The sequence below is a fragment of the Guillardia theta genome, assembly GCF_000315625.1.
Source record: "Guillardia theta CCMP2712 unplaced genomic scaffold GUITHscaffold_345, whole genome shotgun sequence".
Classification (NCBI taxonomy): Eukaryota; class Cryptophyceae; order Pyrenomonadales; family Geminigeraceae; genus Guillardia; species Guillardia theta.
Window position 1 is genome coordinate 1 of NW_005434332.1, and position 16,627 is coordinate 16,627.

Sequence of the window (16,627 nt, forward strand, 5' to 3'; positions counted from 1 at the left end):
GAGTAGAGAGAGAGAGAGAGAGGGCGGGGGGGGCGAGGAGGAAATCTGACTTTACAATTCCCACCAATAACGCGGGGAATTTTCGGTCTTGGCTGTGAGCGCCTCAACTCCATCCTTGGTGATGAGAAGGGTGTGTTCGAACCTGGGAGATGATAAGGTGAAGGAAAGCTGAGCAGAGTAGGCAGAGCAAGGAAGAGGAGCGCAAAGAAGAGAAGAGAAGAGAAGAGAAGAGAACAGGGGAGAGAAGTGGAGAGGAGAGGAGAGGAGAGGAGAGAACAGGGGAGAGGAGAGGAGAGAACAGGGGAGAGGAGAGGAGAGGAGAGGAGATTAAGTGAATGAGATCAGCAGCAGCAGCAGCAGCAGCAGCAGCAGCAGCAGCACTCACTGGGCGGATCTCTTCCCGTCCCTGGTGGTAGCAGTCCAGTTGTCCTTCCACATCATGTTCTGCACGCCTCCCTCGTTGATCATGGGCTCTATGGTGAAGATGTGACCAGGAGCCATCACTCCGTTGTTCTGCTTGTTCTTGTAGTGCAGGACTGTCGGGTTGCTGCGGGGAGATGGTGAGCGACGGAGGGAGAGCTAGCGGTTCAGTCACGAGTGAAAGATCTTGCCCACTCCGTGCCCGCAGAAATTTCTGGTCGAGGTGAAGCCCTGGAGCAGCAGGTGAGGGACAGAGAAGAGGTGAAGCAGTCGTTGCAAGATCATCATCATCAGTTTGACAGTAGTCAAGTAATCGTCGTCAACACCACCACTATCAGCAACAGTACCACGAGCACCAGCACCAGCACCAGCACCATCAGCGGCAGCATCAGTAGTAGAAGCAGCGCACGCAACCGTCAACAAGCTCTCCTCACCTCCTTGGTCACGATGTCATCGATCACTCCTCCGATCTGCGAGTAGGGGACGCCAGGCTTGCAGATCTTGATCGCCGCCTGCCACCTCCCTCAACGTCTGCGAAGGTGCCCCGACCTGCCCTCTCCCCTCACCTGCCAGGCGTCGTACGTGACTTTGACAAGCTTCTTTCCCGCATCGTCCACCTCGCCGACACAGAAAGTCTCGCTGCCATCGCAAGGCAAGTCAGTTGTCATTTTTGAGATGCGGCGAAGCACAAGAGGAGAAGAAGACATGATTCTTGTCAAGAATATCGAATGTTCTTCTGCACCTGCAGTCTCCGTGATACCCGTTGAGATAGCAAGTGACGTCGATGTTGATGATGTCGCCCTGTGGTTATGACACGGTGACTTGAGATCCTCTCCAAGTTCTCCCATCCACTTTCACCACCACTACCAACAGCAACAACAGTAGCAACAACATAATCATCGTCATCATCAACTGAGAGTACAAAGTGTTTTCTTAGTCAGTAACAACTTCAGCAGCAGCAGCAGCAGCAGCAGCAGCAGCAGCAGCATCGTTATCATCAATTGAAAGAACTAAAGCAAAACCCGCAGCAGCAGCATCTCACTTCTTTGAGACGTGTGTTCGTGCAAGGAATTCCGTGGCAGATAACCTGTCGGGCCACTGCAAGTCACCAACCTCAACAGCCTCCTGCTGAAAGCGCTAAACATGCCTCGTTGATAGACGTGCAAACGCTCTTAGGGAAACCGTTGTAGTTGAGCGGGGAAGGATAACTGGGTGAAACAAGTCAACGGGAGAGAAACGAGCCGAGCAAGGTGTAGAAAACTCACCATCCTCTCTTGATCGTCTCCTCGTGTACCTGGGCCAAGAACGATCAACATCTCGACAACAACAACTGCTCAACTCAGCACGCCCTTCTCACACAGCTGGGACAACCCACACAGCAGTTCACATCAAGAACATCTCGATCTCTCTCACAAGGGCATCGATCTCGTCCGTAGTCATCCCCGGCTTCACAGCAGCTCCTGCGATGTCCAGCACCTCCCTCGCCGCTCGACTTGCTGTAGGCAGACGTTAGATCACAACGACGATCGAGCAGCGTGTGAACAGCAGCAGTAGCAGCACGGAGAGAGGCAGAAGCAGGAGGAACCTGCGCGGACTCCCTCGATATCTTCCGGTGAGTTTACAGGAATGTCCCAAGGCATCCCCAGCTGTCTCGCCTTGGGTGTTCCGTCCTCTGCGTTGCCAGTCAGACAAGAAAAGGAGGGGATGAGCGAAGGAGGAGGAGGAGAACACAAGTGCCAGCTAGAAAGCAGGGAGGAAGGACAGGCGCAGTCGGGAGGGGACAGGACGACACGAGGCAAGGTCACCAGCATAGTCGGGCTTCATGATGTTGTCAGGGATCTGTCTTGGAGGAGACAGACGACTGGGTCTCTGTGTTCCTGTGTACTTGAAACTGTCGCGTGCAAACCCGAAGCCCCCTCCCACCTCAACCCTTGTCCTGGCGGCATGCCTCCGCCCCATCGAAGATTCAGGAGCCCTCAGGATGCTGCCGCACCCTGAGGAGCAGAAGGCGTGCACCCATGAGTTGGACAAGAACACAAGAGCAACGCCAACGAGCATCGTCGATGCTGGGGAGGAATCAGTTCACTCAAGGTCGACATGTAGGAATTCTTTGACCTCCTTGCTTGCCGACAAGAAACATTTCAGAGGCCAGTGATACTCTCGCAGGAAACTAAGGAGAAACAAAGGTCAGGTAAAAGAATACATAACCATCGAGATAAGAGTAAACTAACATGTTCTCGTGCCCTATCCAATACCACCCCATTCCCTCCCATCCACCCCTTCTTATCCCATCCATTTTCTCCTCTCCATCTCACTTGCTCTTGTTCCACTCTGCTCTCTCTACTCCATCCTGAACTTTGCATCCTCTTCCCCTTCCTTGTACTCCCTCGTCTCCTCCTCCTTCCCTCCCCCTCCCCCTCTCATCTCCTCTTTGCGCCATCAAGCGCATGGAGGCCAGGATCTCACAAAATGAGACACCGGTAGGAGGAAATAAGCAAGGGTGGAACGGTTCCATGGAGGTGAAACAGGGGTACTTTTAACGTTAAAATTAGGGGTACTTGAATGAAAGGGTGGGTACCTTCTGAAATTGGGTAGAGGGGTAGAGTATAACGTTGAAGAGAGATGCCCCGAAGAAAGCACAAGATCCGATCGCAGCGACAGCATGTCGCGAAAGAAATGAGGAGGACGAGGACGAGGACAAGGACGAGGAGAAGGAGAAGGAGAAAGAGGAAGAGGAAGAGGAAGAGGAAGAGGAAGAGGAAGAGGAAGAGGAAGAGGAAGAGGCCAGAGCGAGGACAAGGACGAGGATAACGACGAGGACGAGGACAACGAGAAAGGCGAGGAGGAGGGCGAGGAGTTAGGAGAAAAGTGGGGAGGATAAGAATACGGAAACCAAGAAGTTCCACGAAGACAAGGATGAGACAGGAAAGGCAAAGAAAACAACCGGGAAGGAAGCAAGAGAGGGGTTGATGCTGATCTTTGATCCGCGAGAAGAGCAGCTTTTTATTCATCTCAAGTTCTTCAATGAAATGTACCATGACTCGGCTCTTACCATCGCAGGAAGAGAGAAGAGGCGACAAGCATGGATCTCGACGTCCTGTTCAGTTGGCTGCACGACCAATCCTTGCTGAATGAAGTAAGCCCCATGATGCTTCTGAAGGCCCCGTGAATGACTCTTGTTGAAGTTGGCGATAGCTGCATCCTTGAACGTTGCTGCTGATGTTCTTGCGCAATCGATCGTGAAGTTGAGGGAAAAGGAGCAGACACGATCTTGGCTGTTATGGGATTTCTTGTCCATGACAAGAGCATTGATCTGGGCGCTAATCTGCACTCCGATCATTCTAAGATGGTACTTCGATGCTACAGAGCACGGGCTGATTTGTAACTTGCTATCCCAAAGGCTCGTGTTCCTCGATGTGACATTTGGGAGAGAAGAAACGATTTCTGCGGTGCTGATGAAGCTCTCAGCGGATCAGGTAAATGTGCAACTGTCCTTTCCTCATCATGTCTTACAAGTCGCCAGCTGGTTTTCAGTCCTTTCCTGCTCGCCATGTTTCTCATCTACATCGGAGCTTTCCGTGCTGCCACAAGCTCGTACAGGTTCTCAGAGACAGCTCAGGTTATCAAGAAAGAGCTGCTTCCGATGCAGATCAGCGGCATGTTCTTCTGGGTGCCAGTGAGCCTTTCCTTGTTCACTGTCGTTCCGGACCATCTGAAGATTTTCGTGATCAACATCGCCGGTCTCTTCTACAACACCATGTGAGATCTCCCCGGCTGCTGCGATCCGATCCCTTCTGAGAGGAATCTGTTGCAGGCTCGCCTTGAAGATCAGCTCGCAAGACACAAAGAAGAAGGACTGAACGATGTCTAGTACATGTAAATAGAAATCATGCGACCTTTGCGCTAGTTATGTTGTGAAGATGTCTCTCCAACTATCTCTGCCTCCCAGCTCCTGGATTGACCCCGATACGTGTGAACGGCGTCTCGCCAGCGGATCCGATCCCATGACTCTCGAGCAGCACCTGAGTGGCTCTCAGCGTTACAAGGGGGAGGCACACGGGAGGGTACCTTTGCTTCCTCCAGGAATTCCTTCACCATCCTTCGATGCGCCTTGTTGTTGATCTCGTGGAAGAACTTGGCAGACTGTGCAAGGCATCATGGGAGGGACTATGTCACGACAACAGTTGTCGCAACGTTGTCAACAACTTTCACCTTCTGAAAACACGAGATCGCGTCCTGCCACCGACCATCCTGTATGCACTCGAGCCCCAGCTTCTTCCAACCCTCCGCTCGCTTCAGCGAGTCGTCTGCCGATATGTCCTCATAGCTCAGCAGCACAATGCCGGAGTCCTTTTTCTCAAACTGCACGCCGAAACGAAAGCCTTGAGGGAGAGGAGGAGGCTGAAGGTTGCTGATGGTGATCTGGGGAGTGTCGATCATTCTCTCCTCAGAGTTCATCGTGCTCCTCAGTCTCTTCCGCTTCTGGAATGTCGCCGTGTTGCTGTTGGCGTTGAGTATGGCGATGACGATGTCTCCCTGGTCGAACGAGGGGTAGGAGGTGCTGCGATCGCTCCTGTTGCCGTCGTACACGTTTCCCATACTGCTGTAGTACCACGCCTTCCCCACTCTCTGCGCCGACATCCAGCAGTCTTTCTCGCTCACATCCGAGCGGAAGAACCCGATCTTGATCTGACCTGTCTGGGGGAGGAACGTCGCGTGCTCCTTCTCCCTCACAAGGATCTCGAACTTGTGCATCCCTGCGGTGAAAATCTGCCGGCATGCCACCAGCGGGCAGTGCCTGATGATGCTGTCCATGTTGTCTTGCACCAGCACGTTCCATGCTAGCCCGTAACCCCAAGAGATCGCGTCCCTTCCCATCCCCGGGATCTCCGTCCTCTGCTTCTCTAGCACGACCTTGCGGTTTCCCGTGGGGACGAGACCATATTTCTTCAGCTCGTAGTCCCTCACAACCTTTGTCTTCTCGCTCGATTCTGACCTAGAGTCGGAGAACAGGTGGCTCATGGTGCCGTTCATCTTCTGCCTGTACTCCTGCGCTTCTTTCCTCCGTCGTTCCAGCTCCCATCTTTCCTGATCCTCGTCTACCGTCTTCCTCCCTGTCATCTTCCAACTCCCACCGTTGACCGGGCAGGATCGACAGCCAACACAGCTCAGATCCTTCTCCTCCTCCCAGTGAAGCTCGAAGTTTACTGTGACTTCTTCTCCTCAGTTCAGCTCTTTCCTAATCCGTCGGCGCCTGGCGCCATGCTGCCGAACCCAGTAGGCCGCCACCGCACGGTGGCATCCGTTAAACTTTCATTACAGATCTGATACGCAGTGTGACTCTCAGTTAGCCCGACCCGGGGCATCGCGGCACCGGGGCCCGGGGCCCGGGGCCCGGGGCCCGCCTGTTATTTTCCGCCTGGTGGAAAAATAACAATGATCCTTTATTGACTGAAAAATAGTATACGACTCACCACCGATGGTACTGGAGCAGGAGTATTGAGAGTTGAAGTGGGTAAAAATATTAGTCATAAGTGAGATCCAACTTCCTAGCTGGTACCCTACCCCTCATCACTCCCACATTTATCAGAATAAAGCACCCGTACTCCTCCGGCAAACTCGGAGGACTTGGTGTGGTTTGTAGCCCACGAACGATTATAGATTTTGCCGGAAAAAATTCAAATCTGTTCTGAAACTTCCAAAAATGGATCAATCATTACAAATTATTGTCCCAAAGATTGCATTACCCCCAATCTAAAGCTTGTGCGAAACCTAGCGCTGATGATGCGAGGGGAGCACCGGAAAGTTATGGTGAAGGTAGAGGTGAAGGAAGAGGCGAAGGAAGAAGCAAGAGACGTCATGATGCAGGAGGGTAGCTCCACGGAACACACAGAGGACGGCCAACCATCGGGTCAGGAGCGAGAGTTGAAGAGGAGGAGGATCGATGGTTCTCGCTCAGATGACGAAACTGACGAATCTGCGGGAGAGGAGCATGAGGAGACTGAGGTCCCGAACTTCTACAGCACTAGGATCGTACAACTCAGGAATCTCCTCCAAGATATTGATGTGATGGTGCCCCAAAGCCGCAGACAGGAGCTAGGTGGGCTGACAGAGCTGTGCTTCCAACTCCAGCAGATGGTCCAGAAGTCGAAAGTCTGCTTGCTGGGAACGAACGGGGTTGGAAAAAGCTATCTGATCAACGTATGGCTCATGATAACCTCTTGCCTGCCATCCGAGTATGAGCAGTGGAATTGGAACCAGAAATCCTCGCTCATCCACGAAAACGTTAAATCATTCTTGGAGAAAACAGGCTTGACCAAGGATGATGTGAAGAGGATTGATGACACGACATCAAGTCGAACGAACGACATTGATGATATGATTGGTAGCCTGACCAACATCATTCACCCTGAGCGCACAGGACTCTCTGGTGATGGCCAGGCTTACTTGTTGCCCAGTCAGGAGCTCGGCACCAGCAACACTACTTGCGCTATCACCTTGATTCACTCCAAGTGCTTTTGCATGCTTGTGGAGTACAGGAGCAAAGAGGAGCTACTGAAAGACGCGGACCAGTGGCTGCTGCAACCGAGGTGTAGGGAGTCGGAGCCTGACTATGACGACACGTTGCAGGAGGAAGAGATACAAAGCTGGATCGATCGATACAACGCTGTCGTTGCAGATCAGTACAGCGCTTCTGAATTTGGGATTGTCCCTGAGTATGTCAAAAGCATCGATGATGTTCAGATGAAGCCAGAGCTTGAAAAACTCGCAGGTCGTCGGAACCTTTATGTAGGCAAAGGAAGAGATCTGCACAATGACAGAGCTTTCATCAGAGAGCTTCTGGTCAACCTTCAAAACAGTGAGGAGTTCAAAGTTGCCGTCAAGTCCGTCATAGTTGGTGTCCCCAGCGCGATTCTTGAGGAGGTGGATCAGCTGACAGACTGCCCAGGTGATGATTGTCTTGATTGGGAAGGTGCACGTAGCTGAGAAAATGTGCAGGTACGAACGAGAAGGATACTTTTTTGAAAGCTGCAACAAGATCAGCAATCGAGGATCATGATGTGATCGTGATCCTTGCAGACAAGGCACTTCAAGCGCAAGAAAGCAGCATGAAACCACTTTGTAAGAGTGAGTTCTTGAAAAACATGGTGAGGCATCCAGAAAGGTTCAAAATTGTGGTCTTCTTCTGTAATGAGAACAGTAAAAATCTTGTCAAGTGGAGTCAACAAATCATAGGAGATTCAGTTAAGGATCAGCCAAATCGTGAAGTTATGCTTTCAAAGAGCAAGGTCTACATGTATCAGATATTGGTGCAGGCATGTCAGAAAGCAAGGTTGGACAGAGTGATTGAAAGGGCCAAGGAAATCAGCGAATCGATTTTATACACTCACATCTATCCTTCCCTGTACGCTGCCATCGAGTTTGACAAGACGTGGCGAGATCAGAACGCACCTGAGCTGTCGCGCATCTTCAACTACATCGACAGCGAAACGATGATGGGAGTATTCCGGAAATTGCATGCCAGGAACCTGTCGAAAGCTGCGCCGAACCTCTTTGAACGAATTCAAACTTTCATGGACGAGCTCCTGAGGAATGAAAGCCAGGCAAGCGCAGTCAGTCCGGTGCAAGCAGACACGGCGCTGCTTGAAGGAGCTCGAGAGTTCAAGAAGCTGTTCAAGTTCCACTCACGTACAATCAAGCAAGTGAAGCAGAAGACACTGCCGCTCGTCGAGGGGCTTCGAAAACACTTTCTTGGGAGCGAACATGTCCCTGAACAAAGAAATCATCAAGTAGAAAAACTAGAAGATAGGATCAGAACGTTCATCAACAAGGATCGCAACGGCGCTTTCGAGAAGAACTTCGTTGAATTCTTCAGTGCGTTAGTCGACGAACTTGACATCAGGGAGAACAACAAAGTCTGGATGTCGAGCAAGTGGGCCGGGAGGGGGGAAGAGTGTCACTTCTACCCTCAGATTTCTGGTTTCTTCGACGAGTCATTGCAATATGAACACCTCAAAGAAGTTCTCACACAATTTCTGTCTGAGATGGTGGCAGATGGCATCAAAATGATGGAAGAATTCATGTCGGGGGATTTCTTCCCGGAGTACAAAAAGTCTGCAAACTTCCCGATGCTCTTGAAGCAATACATCAAAGAAACGCTGGTTGACGACCAGCTCGCTAAGGCGAAAGAAAGATTCTTCGATTTCGGCAGCGTGACCCAGAAACTGTCAAAAAGCAACTTCGAGACCAAGATCATCAGCGAAGCGACGCAGAAAGCAATCAAAAAGTACCTCAAGGAACTCGAGAAGGATCTGAAAACCTTGACTATCGTCGAGTACAAGGCGAACCTGAAGGCAGGAGCTCAACGCCTATTAGCTTATTTCTCGGATTTGTGTTTGGAACAGCTGATGAAGAAGGCAGAGTACGCGTATACCCTCCTCGTGTCACGCTTCATTACTCTGAGCAAGAGAAACCAACCGCCCAGGATCTCCTTTCCCATCGCTTGCTACGAGTTCGCCACCTACGTGCTTACTAACTCTGGGGAAGACTGCAAGCCCTTGACCCAGGACGTGATCGACCTCCCGACCATCTGCAGGCAGATGACGGAGTGCATCCCGCGCACGCAAGCTGACAAGTACGAGGAGGTAGTTGGGAGGGAAGTCGCAGAGGCCATGGCCAGGAGGAGGATGCACAGAGAGCTGGACGGCAGTCAGCGAGAGCACGGAAACCTCCTGCTGGGTCCAAGCTTGAAGCCTATCAAGGATAGGGTGTCACAATCTGCTACGATGCTACAACTGCCTCTTGCCATCGAGGCCGACAAGGTGGAGGACATGCTGAGGGAGCTCAAGCAGAACAAGCTCAAGGTCTGGCCGAGCACGGAGAAAGTGAACGCAGGAGAGAGCGGGAGCATGTGTCTGTTCGAGGCCATCGCTCACAACAGGTGGGAAGGTGAGATGCACTTGAAGGAGAAGATGATGCAGCTGAAGATTCTTTTCTGCCTTGAGATGTCGAGGAGCAACGAGACAGCTGAAAGTAGAGCAGAGTTCGCGGAGACATACCGCCACGTCATCCCCCAGCATCTCGACTGGAAGCGAGACTGGAAGTCATACCTGCAGGAGGCGGAGAAGGACGACTGGGCTGGCGACTTCTTGTGCTTGGCGGTCTTGATGGAGAGGCTGTTCAAGCAGCCCTGTAACGCCCTCGTCTGGTGCCCAGGAATGCCGAGCGTGCTCAAGACAAACGACAAGTTGGAGCCCTACTATCGCTTCGCTGTCTTGTCGCAGGAGAACGGGCACTATGACTTCAGGATGGTGACGTCCAAGGACAGGAGGCTGGAGGAGCCGCAGAACCAGGAGGAGCTGCAGGGCGCGGAAGAGCCACAGGAGAAGGGGAGAGAGAGGTACACCCTCAGGTCGCGAGCCCCGTCAGCAATGCTGCTCTTCACCTTCAAGGTGCTGGAGTGCGATCGCTTCGAGGACCTGTGCAGCATGGCGTTGGAGCTTGGCATCAAGATCCACATCCCCAGGTCCCAGCTGCTAGCCATCGATAAGGACCGGCCGGGCTCACAGAGGATGACAGATCTGAACATGTACATCAAGGAGATGTGCGTCAAGAAATCGTCGCTCTTCCAAGTCGGAAAGCCAGGACAACATCGAAAACGACGAGACATCGAGGAGGACCCGTCGCTGGATCAGCTCGTCAGACTAGCGCAGTTGCTGCAGAACGATGAAGTCGTCATCGTGGTAGCCGAAGAGGACGAGAAGGTCTACGGAGACTGCATGAAGGCCAGGGTCCCAGTGTTTCCCTCAGGCTTCGGTAGCAGGCGAGGCCGTACTGGCTCGGGAGCAGTCAGCATGTCTGACTTGCTCCAGAGATTGCAGAGCCGCTCGCCTGAGGCTCCAGCAGACCGTGTGAAGTTCCTGCAGGAGCAGTGGGACGAGAAGTGCGGGAAGAAGCGGAAGATTTCACAAGAAGGAGCTGCTGGCTGCTGACTCTAAGACAAACCTTAGAGACACAAGAGGAACAGTAGTCCGTTTCACTAACTGTGTGCAGACTCTCATTTAAGACGGCAATAAGAGTTGAAAGCTGCTGCTGAGTCTACAATGAACAATTAAACAACAATCACAACATGAGTCTGACGATGACTGACTGTTGCAACTGCGCTCTGGGTACTTGAGTACTTGAAACGGTCACAATCCCTGGCCGCCCCGCCGCCCAGGCACTGCTGCAGGCCCCGGCGGGCCCCGGGCCCGCGACTCGGTCTGACGGTCCGGGCCCTCTGCCGACTCGATCACCCGACTCGGACTGGCAGTGACTAAGAGAGTCACTATTGAGGCGGGCCTTGCGTGTCCCTCTGAGTGACGCCCCCTTGTCGACCGTTGGTTCTCTATGGGTGGGTACTCAAGCAGAGGGGTATATTTAACGACAAAGCTTTTACAAATGACGGGGTGGGGGTGAGTTGATTGGTGGAAGTGGGTGGGTAGGGTAGGATCACCAGGATTTTGACCGGGTAACAGTTCTAATCAATTTTTTCGGCGCACTAAAACAGATAGATTTCGAAATTTTAAAAGTATGTATGGTGCACTGACAAAAAAGTTGCAAAATTTTAATGATTGACAGTGCAACCTGCAATGTACCGGTACTATCCAGCCCATTGGATGGGCAGGAGTGGGTGGTACTGCATTCACAACGTTATTTTGTCAAAATAATTGTGCAAAGCGCACTCCAAGGTAGCACCACGCAATAATGCTGACTCATGGTGACATTGAGTAAACATTTTTGTATCGAACCAGAACTGCCCGAAAAATGCAATCCAGCAGAGCAAATGATGCCATGTTGCAGGAGCGACAACGACGACAAGAAAGGGCATTTGACCTGATAGAGAACAAAGTCATCGCTGATAGTACAAAGAAAGTTTACCGATGCAAGATCAATAGGATCGTGCGTCTGTTACTCAAAGTGAACCCCAGGGCTGTCGACGAGGACGGCGAATTGATACTCCCAATGGCATGGAAAGATTTGAAGAGTTTGTTTGGAGACCTTGTCACCAATACTGACTTACCAAAATCTAGAAGGAGAAGAGGAGGTCAAGAGCAGGAAGAGCAGGAAGAGCAGGAAGAGCAGGAAGAGCAGGAAGAGCAGGAAGAGCAGGAAGAGCAGGAAGAGCAGGAAGAGCAGGAAGAGCAGGAAGAGCAGGAAGAGCAGGAAGAGCAGGAAGAGCAGGAAGAGCAGGAAGAGCAGGAAGAGCAGGAAGAGCAGGAAGAGCAGGAAGAGCAGGAAGAGCAGGAAGAGCAGGAAGAGCAGGAAGAGCAGGAAGATCAGGAAGAGCAGGAAGATCAGGAAGATCAGGAAGACGACGATCAGGAAGACGAAGATCAGGAAGACGACGGAGATCATGAGGATGAGGAAGAGCAGCAAGATGATCCGCATAACGTACACGAGGGTGAGAACGAGGACATTTCAGGATACCAGGCAAGCAAGAGAACGCTGTCGTTAGGAGCACTGCAGGGGTACAAGAGTGCGTTGAAAGCATATTACAGAGACAGAAATGTAGCTTTTGACGCGACTGGAATGCCATCGGGCAGTACTTTAAACGACCGGCTCAGTCGACTCATCAAAGGTTATGGAAGGGTGGTTACTCAAAAGAAATCCACGGGAGTGATGAAATTGAAAGAAGGCAAAAGTGTCTTGGCAGTGAGAGAGTATGGAATTATTTGTGAAAAGATGACCCAGATACGTTCAGACACTATGGCACGAGAAATAGGATCAACAGGCTTGTTCGGATTTGCTGGTACCACGATCATGTGGAACTGTTGCTGTAGAAGCGAAACTTTAGACATTCTACATCTTGAACACTTTGATTGGGAGAACGACTGCTTGAAGCTGACAATATTGAAGACCAAGATGGACCAAGGGGGTGTTGACGCCGACATTTTTTCTCCCAGAACAAGGCACATATTTGCAGCACCCAACAAACCTATGTCTTGTCCTATCTTGGCCATTGCTTTGTATGCGTTTTCCCAAACCAGAATGAGGATAAGTCACACCAAATTTTTTCTGGGAAACGACCAGAAGCAGAGGTTTGGCCAAGTCTTGAGAAGGGTATTGTCCACAGAGGACATGCAGGAGGAAGTATGGAGGGATGTTGGTAAGTGCTAGCCTGAGGAAGTCTTGAGACTGAGATTGAAATGTGCAGGTTCGCACAGTTTTAGGAAGGGGAGCGTGACGCATCTACTAGGCATTCCGGGAGGACCAGTCAGTACATCAATATTTCAACGAGCCAGCTGGTCCTTAGGCAACACCAAGGACAGGTACATCGGAACAGTGGAACCAGGCAATGATCAATACTGTGGGCGTATTCTAGCAGGGAACAACACCAAGAGCGAGAATTTCGATGTGTTACCTCCTCATTTCACAAGAGAAGGTCTGGCAAGAATCAACGATATTGGTATGCACAAGTTCATTGATGGATACGACACGTTCCCGGACAGCTACAAGAGATGTTTACCAATGTTCCTTGCGCAGATAGTGTACCATCTGGACCGTCTCAAAGACATGTTTCCAAGTCACCACTTCCTATGGGGGTCACCTGTTTTTGCAGTGAAAGGCTCAAGAACAATGCAATTTTTACAAGAATTGAAAGAGCATCATATCAGTGTTTGTCGCGGGGAATGCGAAGAATGCGGTATGACCTGCAGTGGAGTTCCGATGCACGTGATGAATGTGGCTGAAATCAGGAAGCTGCGAGAGAGTCAAGAACAGGGAACAAAGCTGTTGCACGATACAGTGTTGAATGTTTCAACTTCGCTACCGCAAGACATTTACGAGCTGATCATTAGAAACTTTGAGGTGAACGGAGCCATTCCACTAGCTCAACGAGATCTGGAAAAGCTGCGGGAGGATCTGACATCCATGATGAATACAGGATTCAGTGAAATCATGCAAGGACTTCTGACGTCGAGACTCAGGATGCAGGGTCCTGAGGAACTGACAGGGAGAGGGGGTGGAGGGGAACTGCCAATTATTGACGACAGGACAGGCATACTGATTGAAGGCGAAACGTTTACATGGGGGGGGATGCAACATCCTGTACCTCAAGGTTTTATTTTCCCTCAGAAGACGCCGTGCAAAAGTATGTGGCAGAAATGGCACCTAGGGCAAGAGGAGAAGATTAATGGAGAATGGAAGCGTATTGGTCCACTCAAACGTTTGGAAGGAACAGATCTAGTGTGTGCCAACATGAAGAAGAACCTTTGCAAAGCAAAAGCAGTCATGTTGGCCATCGAGGTAATGGGCAGAAGACTTGCAAATTTGAGTACTGATATTGGGATCGACCATGAGAACTATTCAGAGTGCTTCAATCATGGTTACGTTGAACTTGTCAAGGAGAAGTATGGACCGAATGCATGGAAAAAACAGAGAAAAAGATTCACCGAGCTTTCATACACGACTATGTACAAAAGGTTATGTCGGAGCAACACAGGCCGAAAGAACAAGAGGAAGAGGAATGCGGTTGCCAACCGTGACGAAGGTGTACGACGGTGCGTGTGGACATGTTACATTGCAATGGACAGTGACTGACTTTGTGTAGGGTAAGAAGAATTGACGCTGCTCGAAGCCTGACCCAACAGACTCATTCTCCACTTCATTCAGACGTTGACATGGAGAGCAGCGATTGACATGCAATAGCCTACCGGACTGTAAGATGACTTACAACCAAGTCAGTGTAATATTGGTATAAACTGCGCAGATGTGTTTGCATACAACGATTATGTCTCACCCGCCTTTCACCATTTTTTCGGCTAAGTCACATACAACTTGATTATAAAGAATAATCCAGTACTGATTTGTACCAGTTTTGGAAAACACTCATCATGATTTGTACCGTCCTGAAATGTGTTCCTTGTACCAATCTTTGTACCAAAATATTTAGTCAATATCTTTAAAACTAGTGCTATAAGCTGTGCACTCACAACAAGGTCTGTTTAGTTTCTAGGGTGTAGGTTTTTCTCTACCACGATCTCAGCTGAGCAACTCAGACTGGCAGTGCAGCCTCCACTCGCTGCTCACGACGCCATCGCGCCTCTCTACCAGCCACATGCACTCAAGCTTGCTTGTCCCGAGAGAGGAAGAAGGACGTGAAAGCCAGCTGAGCCTGCTGCTTCATCCAGGACTGATCGCCAAAGCGGTAGTCACAACCTTGAGGCTTGTTGGGAGGCACAAAATCCTCCTCCTTGATGGGATAGAGCACAACGCGCACGTCATCCCTGGAAGGAAAGATGCTGAACAAGTAATCGACTTCATGATTGTAGCACGAGCTGACGAGACACTGCGAGCAGAAACTGCCGAGGATGAGCGTCGACTTGGCAGGCAAGAACACTGAGATCATGGAGGCAGCTCCTCCTGGAGAAACTAACAGGAAGGAGCGAGAGACCATCTCAACCTGCTCAGCAAAAGCCAGGAGGCTCAGATCATGTAGCAACACCCTTGTCGAAGCATTGCCAAGGGCATCTTGCACAGAACCTCTGACTTGTTCCATGTTGGTGACCCTTTTTCGCAGACCAGGCTTCTTCAAGATGATCAGAGCATGGTACGTCTCACTCCCTGTACGAGAGAACGAATGTATCAAAGTCGAGCGGAAACGCTTCCACAGAGGACGTGGGATCAGTTTGTTTCCTCCAGAGTAAGCGAAGAGACCATACTTGCAGTTGGAGGAGATCAGAGTCTCGAAGCACACGGGATGTCGCATCGCCTTGACATAGATCACTGACTTGGCGAGCTCCGGCAAGATGCGTTGGCTCATCCTGTCACAATCAGCAGCTGAGTACTCGAACAGACTCGCTCCGTCATCGCAAAGGTCGTCAACGACGATGTTTTCTGGAAGCGAGACATTTGGTATCATTGTGTACAAGGAGATGAAGGCAGGAACAATGGAATCCAAAAGAAAGTGCCCGAAGTTCCCGGCTGAGTATCTGCGCAGGAAGATGGAGGGCCCCGGAACCCACTGAGATCGACGAGGAAGCGTCAGCGAGGTCTCACTCTCCACTACCCACGCGTGCCTCTCGTCCGAGTCGTCGCAGCGACCTAGTCCAGCCCCCACGAACTGTGCGTCCTCACCCGCGTACATCACGTAGCGTCCGTGCACGTGACAGACCTGCGAGGCAGCACAAGAGCTTGTCTGCCATGCCGACGGTCCTCTCTCGCACTCCCAGCCTGCTGCATGCCCAGGAAGACTCCAGGACCCCGAGGCTTGGTCCAAGACCCGCGACTGCCAGAAGCGAACGGCATAGAAAGCCTGTAGCTCGGCGACGTCTGCAGGCTCAGGAGAATCCTCGAGCTGGTTGAGCGAGGGCTTGTCAAATATTGCTTCCAGCTCCTCCACATTGCTGGGGTCGACAGGGACTCTCCTCTTGTGCAAGTAGATTGACATCCACTGATCTCCTGCTCGCCTCGCTGGAAACGCGATAGGAAACGCGCGGAGCTGAGCGAGGACATGTCTGCGCATGAGCAACCCGAAACGACCAGCAACCATCCCCCCGCTCGAGTTGCGCTGCAAGTGTCGGTGCCGATTCTGAAGGACCAGGGAAGAAGGGGAGACGTCGGAGAGCATGCGGCCGATCAGTGTCGGGTGAAACTCTTGCTCGTCATCCGTGAAGAAGATCCATGCATCGTCATAGGCTGATGCTGTCGCTTCGAGACTCGTCAGGTACCGCGCCGGAGCTCCGACGTCCTCTCCCCATGTGACAGAGATGTTGCGTTCCTTGCTCAACCCGCCGTCGTCATTCAGAGCTCCCCAGTCGGAGTAGACGCGGCTCAAGCACACGAAGACATGCAGTACTTGAGGGGCGAGCGAGCGAGCGACTCGTCGGCACTGACCTGACGCGACCCGTGGAGGGATGCAGGCAATGCTTGCGACCACTCGAGGAGGCGCACAAGAGAAAGAGCCCTCCATGCCTGCCGTCACCACCAGAAAACTGTCGCCTAGAACCTCCTTCACACATGAAATAGAATCTCTTACACAAGAGGATACAGCAGGGAGGGAGGGAGCGAGCGAGCGAGCAAGGGAGGGGAGAGGGAGGGACGGAGGGAGGGAGGGACGGAGGGAGGGACGGAGGGAGGCGGAGCGAGGCGTAGGGAGGGAGGGAGGGAGGGAGGAGGGAGGGAGGGAGGCGTAGGGAGGGAGGGAGGAAGGCGGAGGGAGGGAGGC

The 16,627-nt window shown here is 51.7% G+C and overlaps 7 protein-coding genes across 7 annotated transcripts; 4 read left to right on the top strand and 3 right to left on the bottom strand.

Moving 5' to 3' along the window:
• Positions 1-35: 35 nt before the first annotated feature.
• Positions 36-2,592, bottom strand: GUITHDRAFT_156633 (hypothetical protein). The gene is made up of 13 exons (XM_005818229.1): positions 2,536-2,592; positions 2,226-2,486; positions 2,006-2,092; positions 1,834-1,916; positions 1,686-1,714; positions 1,568-1,628; positions 1,463-1,507; positions 1,163-1,221; positions 987-1,059; positions 855-932; positions 596-651; positions 386-547; positions 36-142 (listed from the first exon to the last, which is right to left on the bottom strand). Exons 2-13 carry the CDS (start codon positions 2,476-2,478, stop codon positions 52-54), a joined length of 1,077 nt encoding a protein of 358 aa, XP_005818286.1. The 5' UTR covers positions 2,479-2,486; positions 2,536-2,592; the 3' UTR covers positions 36-51.
• Positions 2,593-3,502: 910 nt separating this feature from the next.
• On the top strand, positions 3,503-4,280 carry GUITHDRAFT_122492 (hypothetical protein; the record flags this gene model as incomplete). The annotated part of the gene is made up of 5 exons (XM_005818230.1): positions 3,503-3,556; positions 3,606-3,769; positions 3,821-3,896; positions 3,944-4,179; positions 4,235-4,280. 5 exons carry the CDS (start codon positions 3,503-3,505, stop codon positions 4,278-4,280), a joined length of 576 nt encoding a protein of 191 aa, XP_005818287.1.
• A 72-nt stretch (positions 4,281-4,352) lies between these two features.
• On the bottom strand, positions 4,353-5,454 carry GUITHDRAFT_122493 (hypothetical protein; the record flags this gene model as incomplete). The annotated part of the gene is made up of 3 exons (XM_005818231.1): positions 4,353-4,442; positions 4,489-4,563; positions 4,633-5,454. 3 exons carry the CDS (start codon positions 5,452-5,454, stop codon positions 4,353-4,355), a joined length of 987 nt encoding a protein of 328 aa, XP_005818288.1.
• A 747-nt stretch (positions 5,455-6,201) lies between these two features.
• GUITHDRAFT_149387 (hypothetical protein) lies at positions 6,202-10,412 on the top strand (the record flags this gene model as incomplete). Its single annotated transcript, XM_005818232.1, has 2 exons — positions 6,202-7,369; positions 7,420-10,412. 2 exons carry the CDS (start codon positions 6,202-6,204, stop codon positions 10,410-10,412), a joined length of 4,161 nt encoding a protein of 1,386 aa, XP_005818289.1.
• Positions 10,413-12,450: 2,038 nt separating this feature from the next.
• On the top strand, positions 12,451-12,699 carry GUITHDRAFT_83216 (hypothetical protein; the record flags this gene model as incomplete). Its single annotated transcript, XM_005818233.1, has 2 exons — positions 12,451-12,552; positions 12,586-12,699. Coding segments are annotated over 2 exons (216 nt in total), but the record flags the coding sequence as incomplete, so codon positions are not given.
• An 855-nt stretch (positions 12,700-13,554) lies between these two features.
• On the top strand, positions 13,555-14,099 carry GUITHDRAFT_122496 (hypothetical protein; the record flags this gene model as incomplete). Its single annotated transcript, XM_005818234.1, has 2 exons — positions 13,555-13,961; positions 14,012-14,099. The coding sequence occupies 2 exons, from the start codon at positions 13,555-13,557 to the stop codon at positions 14,097-14,099; spliced, it is 495 nt and encodes a 164-aa protein (XP_005818291.1).
• A 425-nt stretch (positions 14,100-14,524) lies between these two features.
• GUITHDRAFT_149388 (hypothetical protein) lies at positions 14,525-16,372 on the bottom strand (the record flags this gene model as incomplete). The annotated part of the gene is made up of 1 exon (XM_005818235.1): positions 14,525-16,372. One exon carries the CDS (start codon positions 16,370-16,372, stop codon positions 14,525-14,527), a length of 1,848 nt encoding a protein of 615 aa, XP_005818292.1.
• Positions 16,373-16,627: the final 255 nt, after the last annotated feature.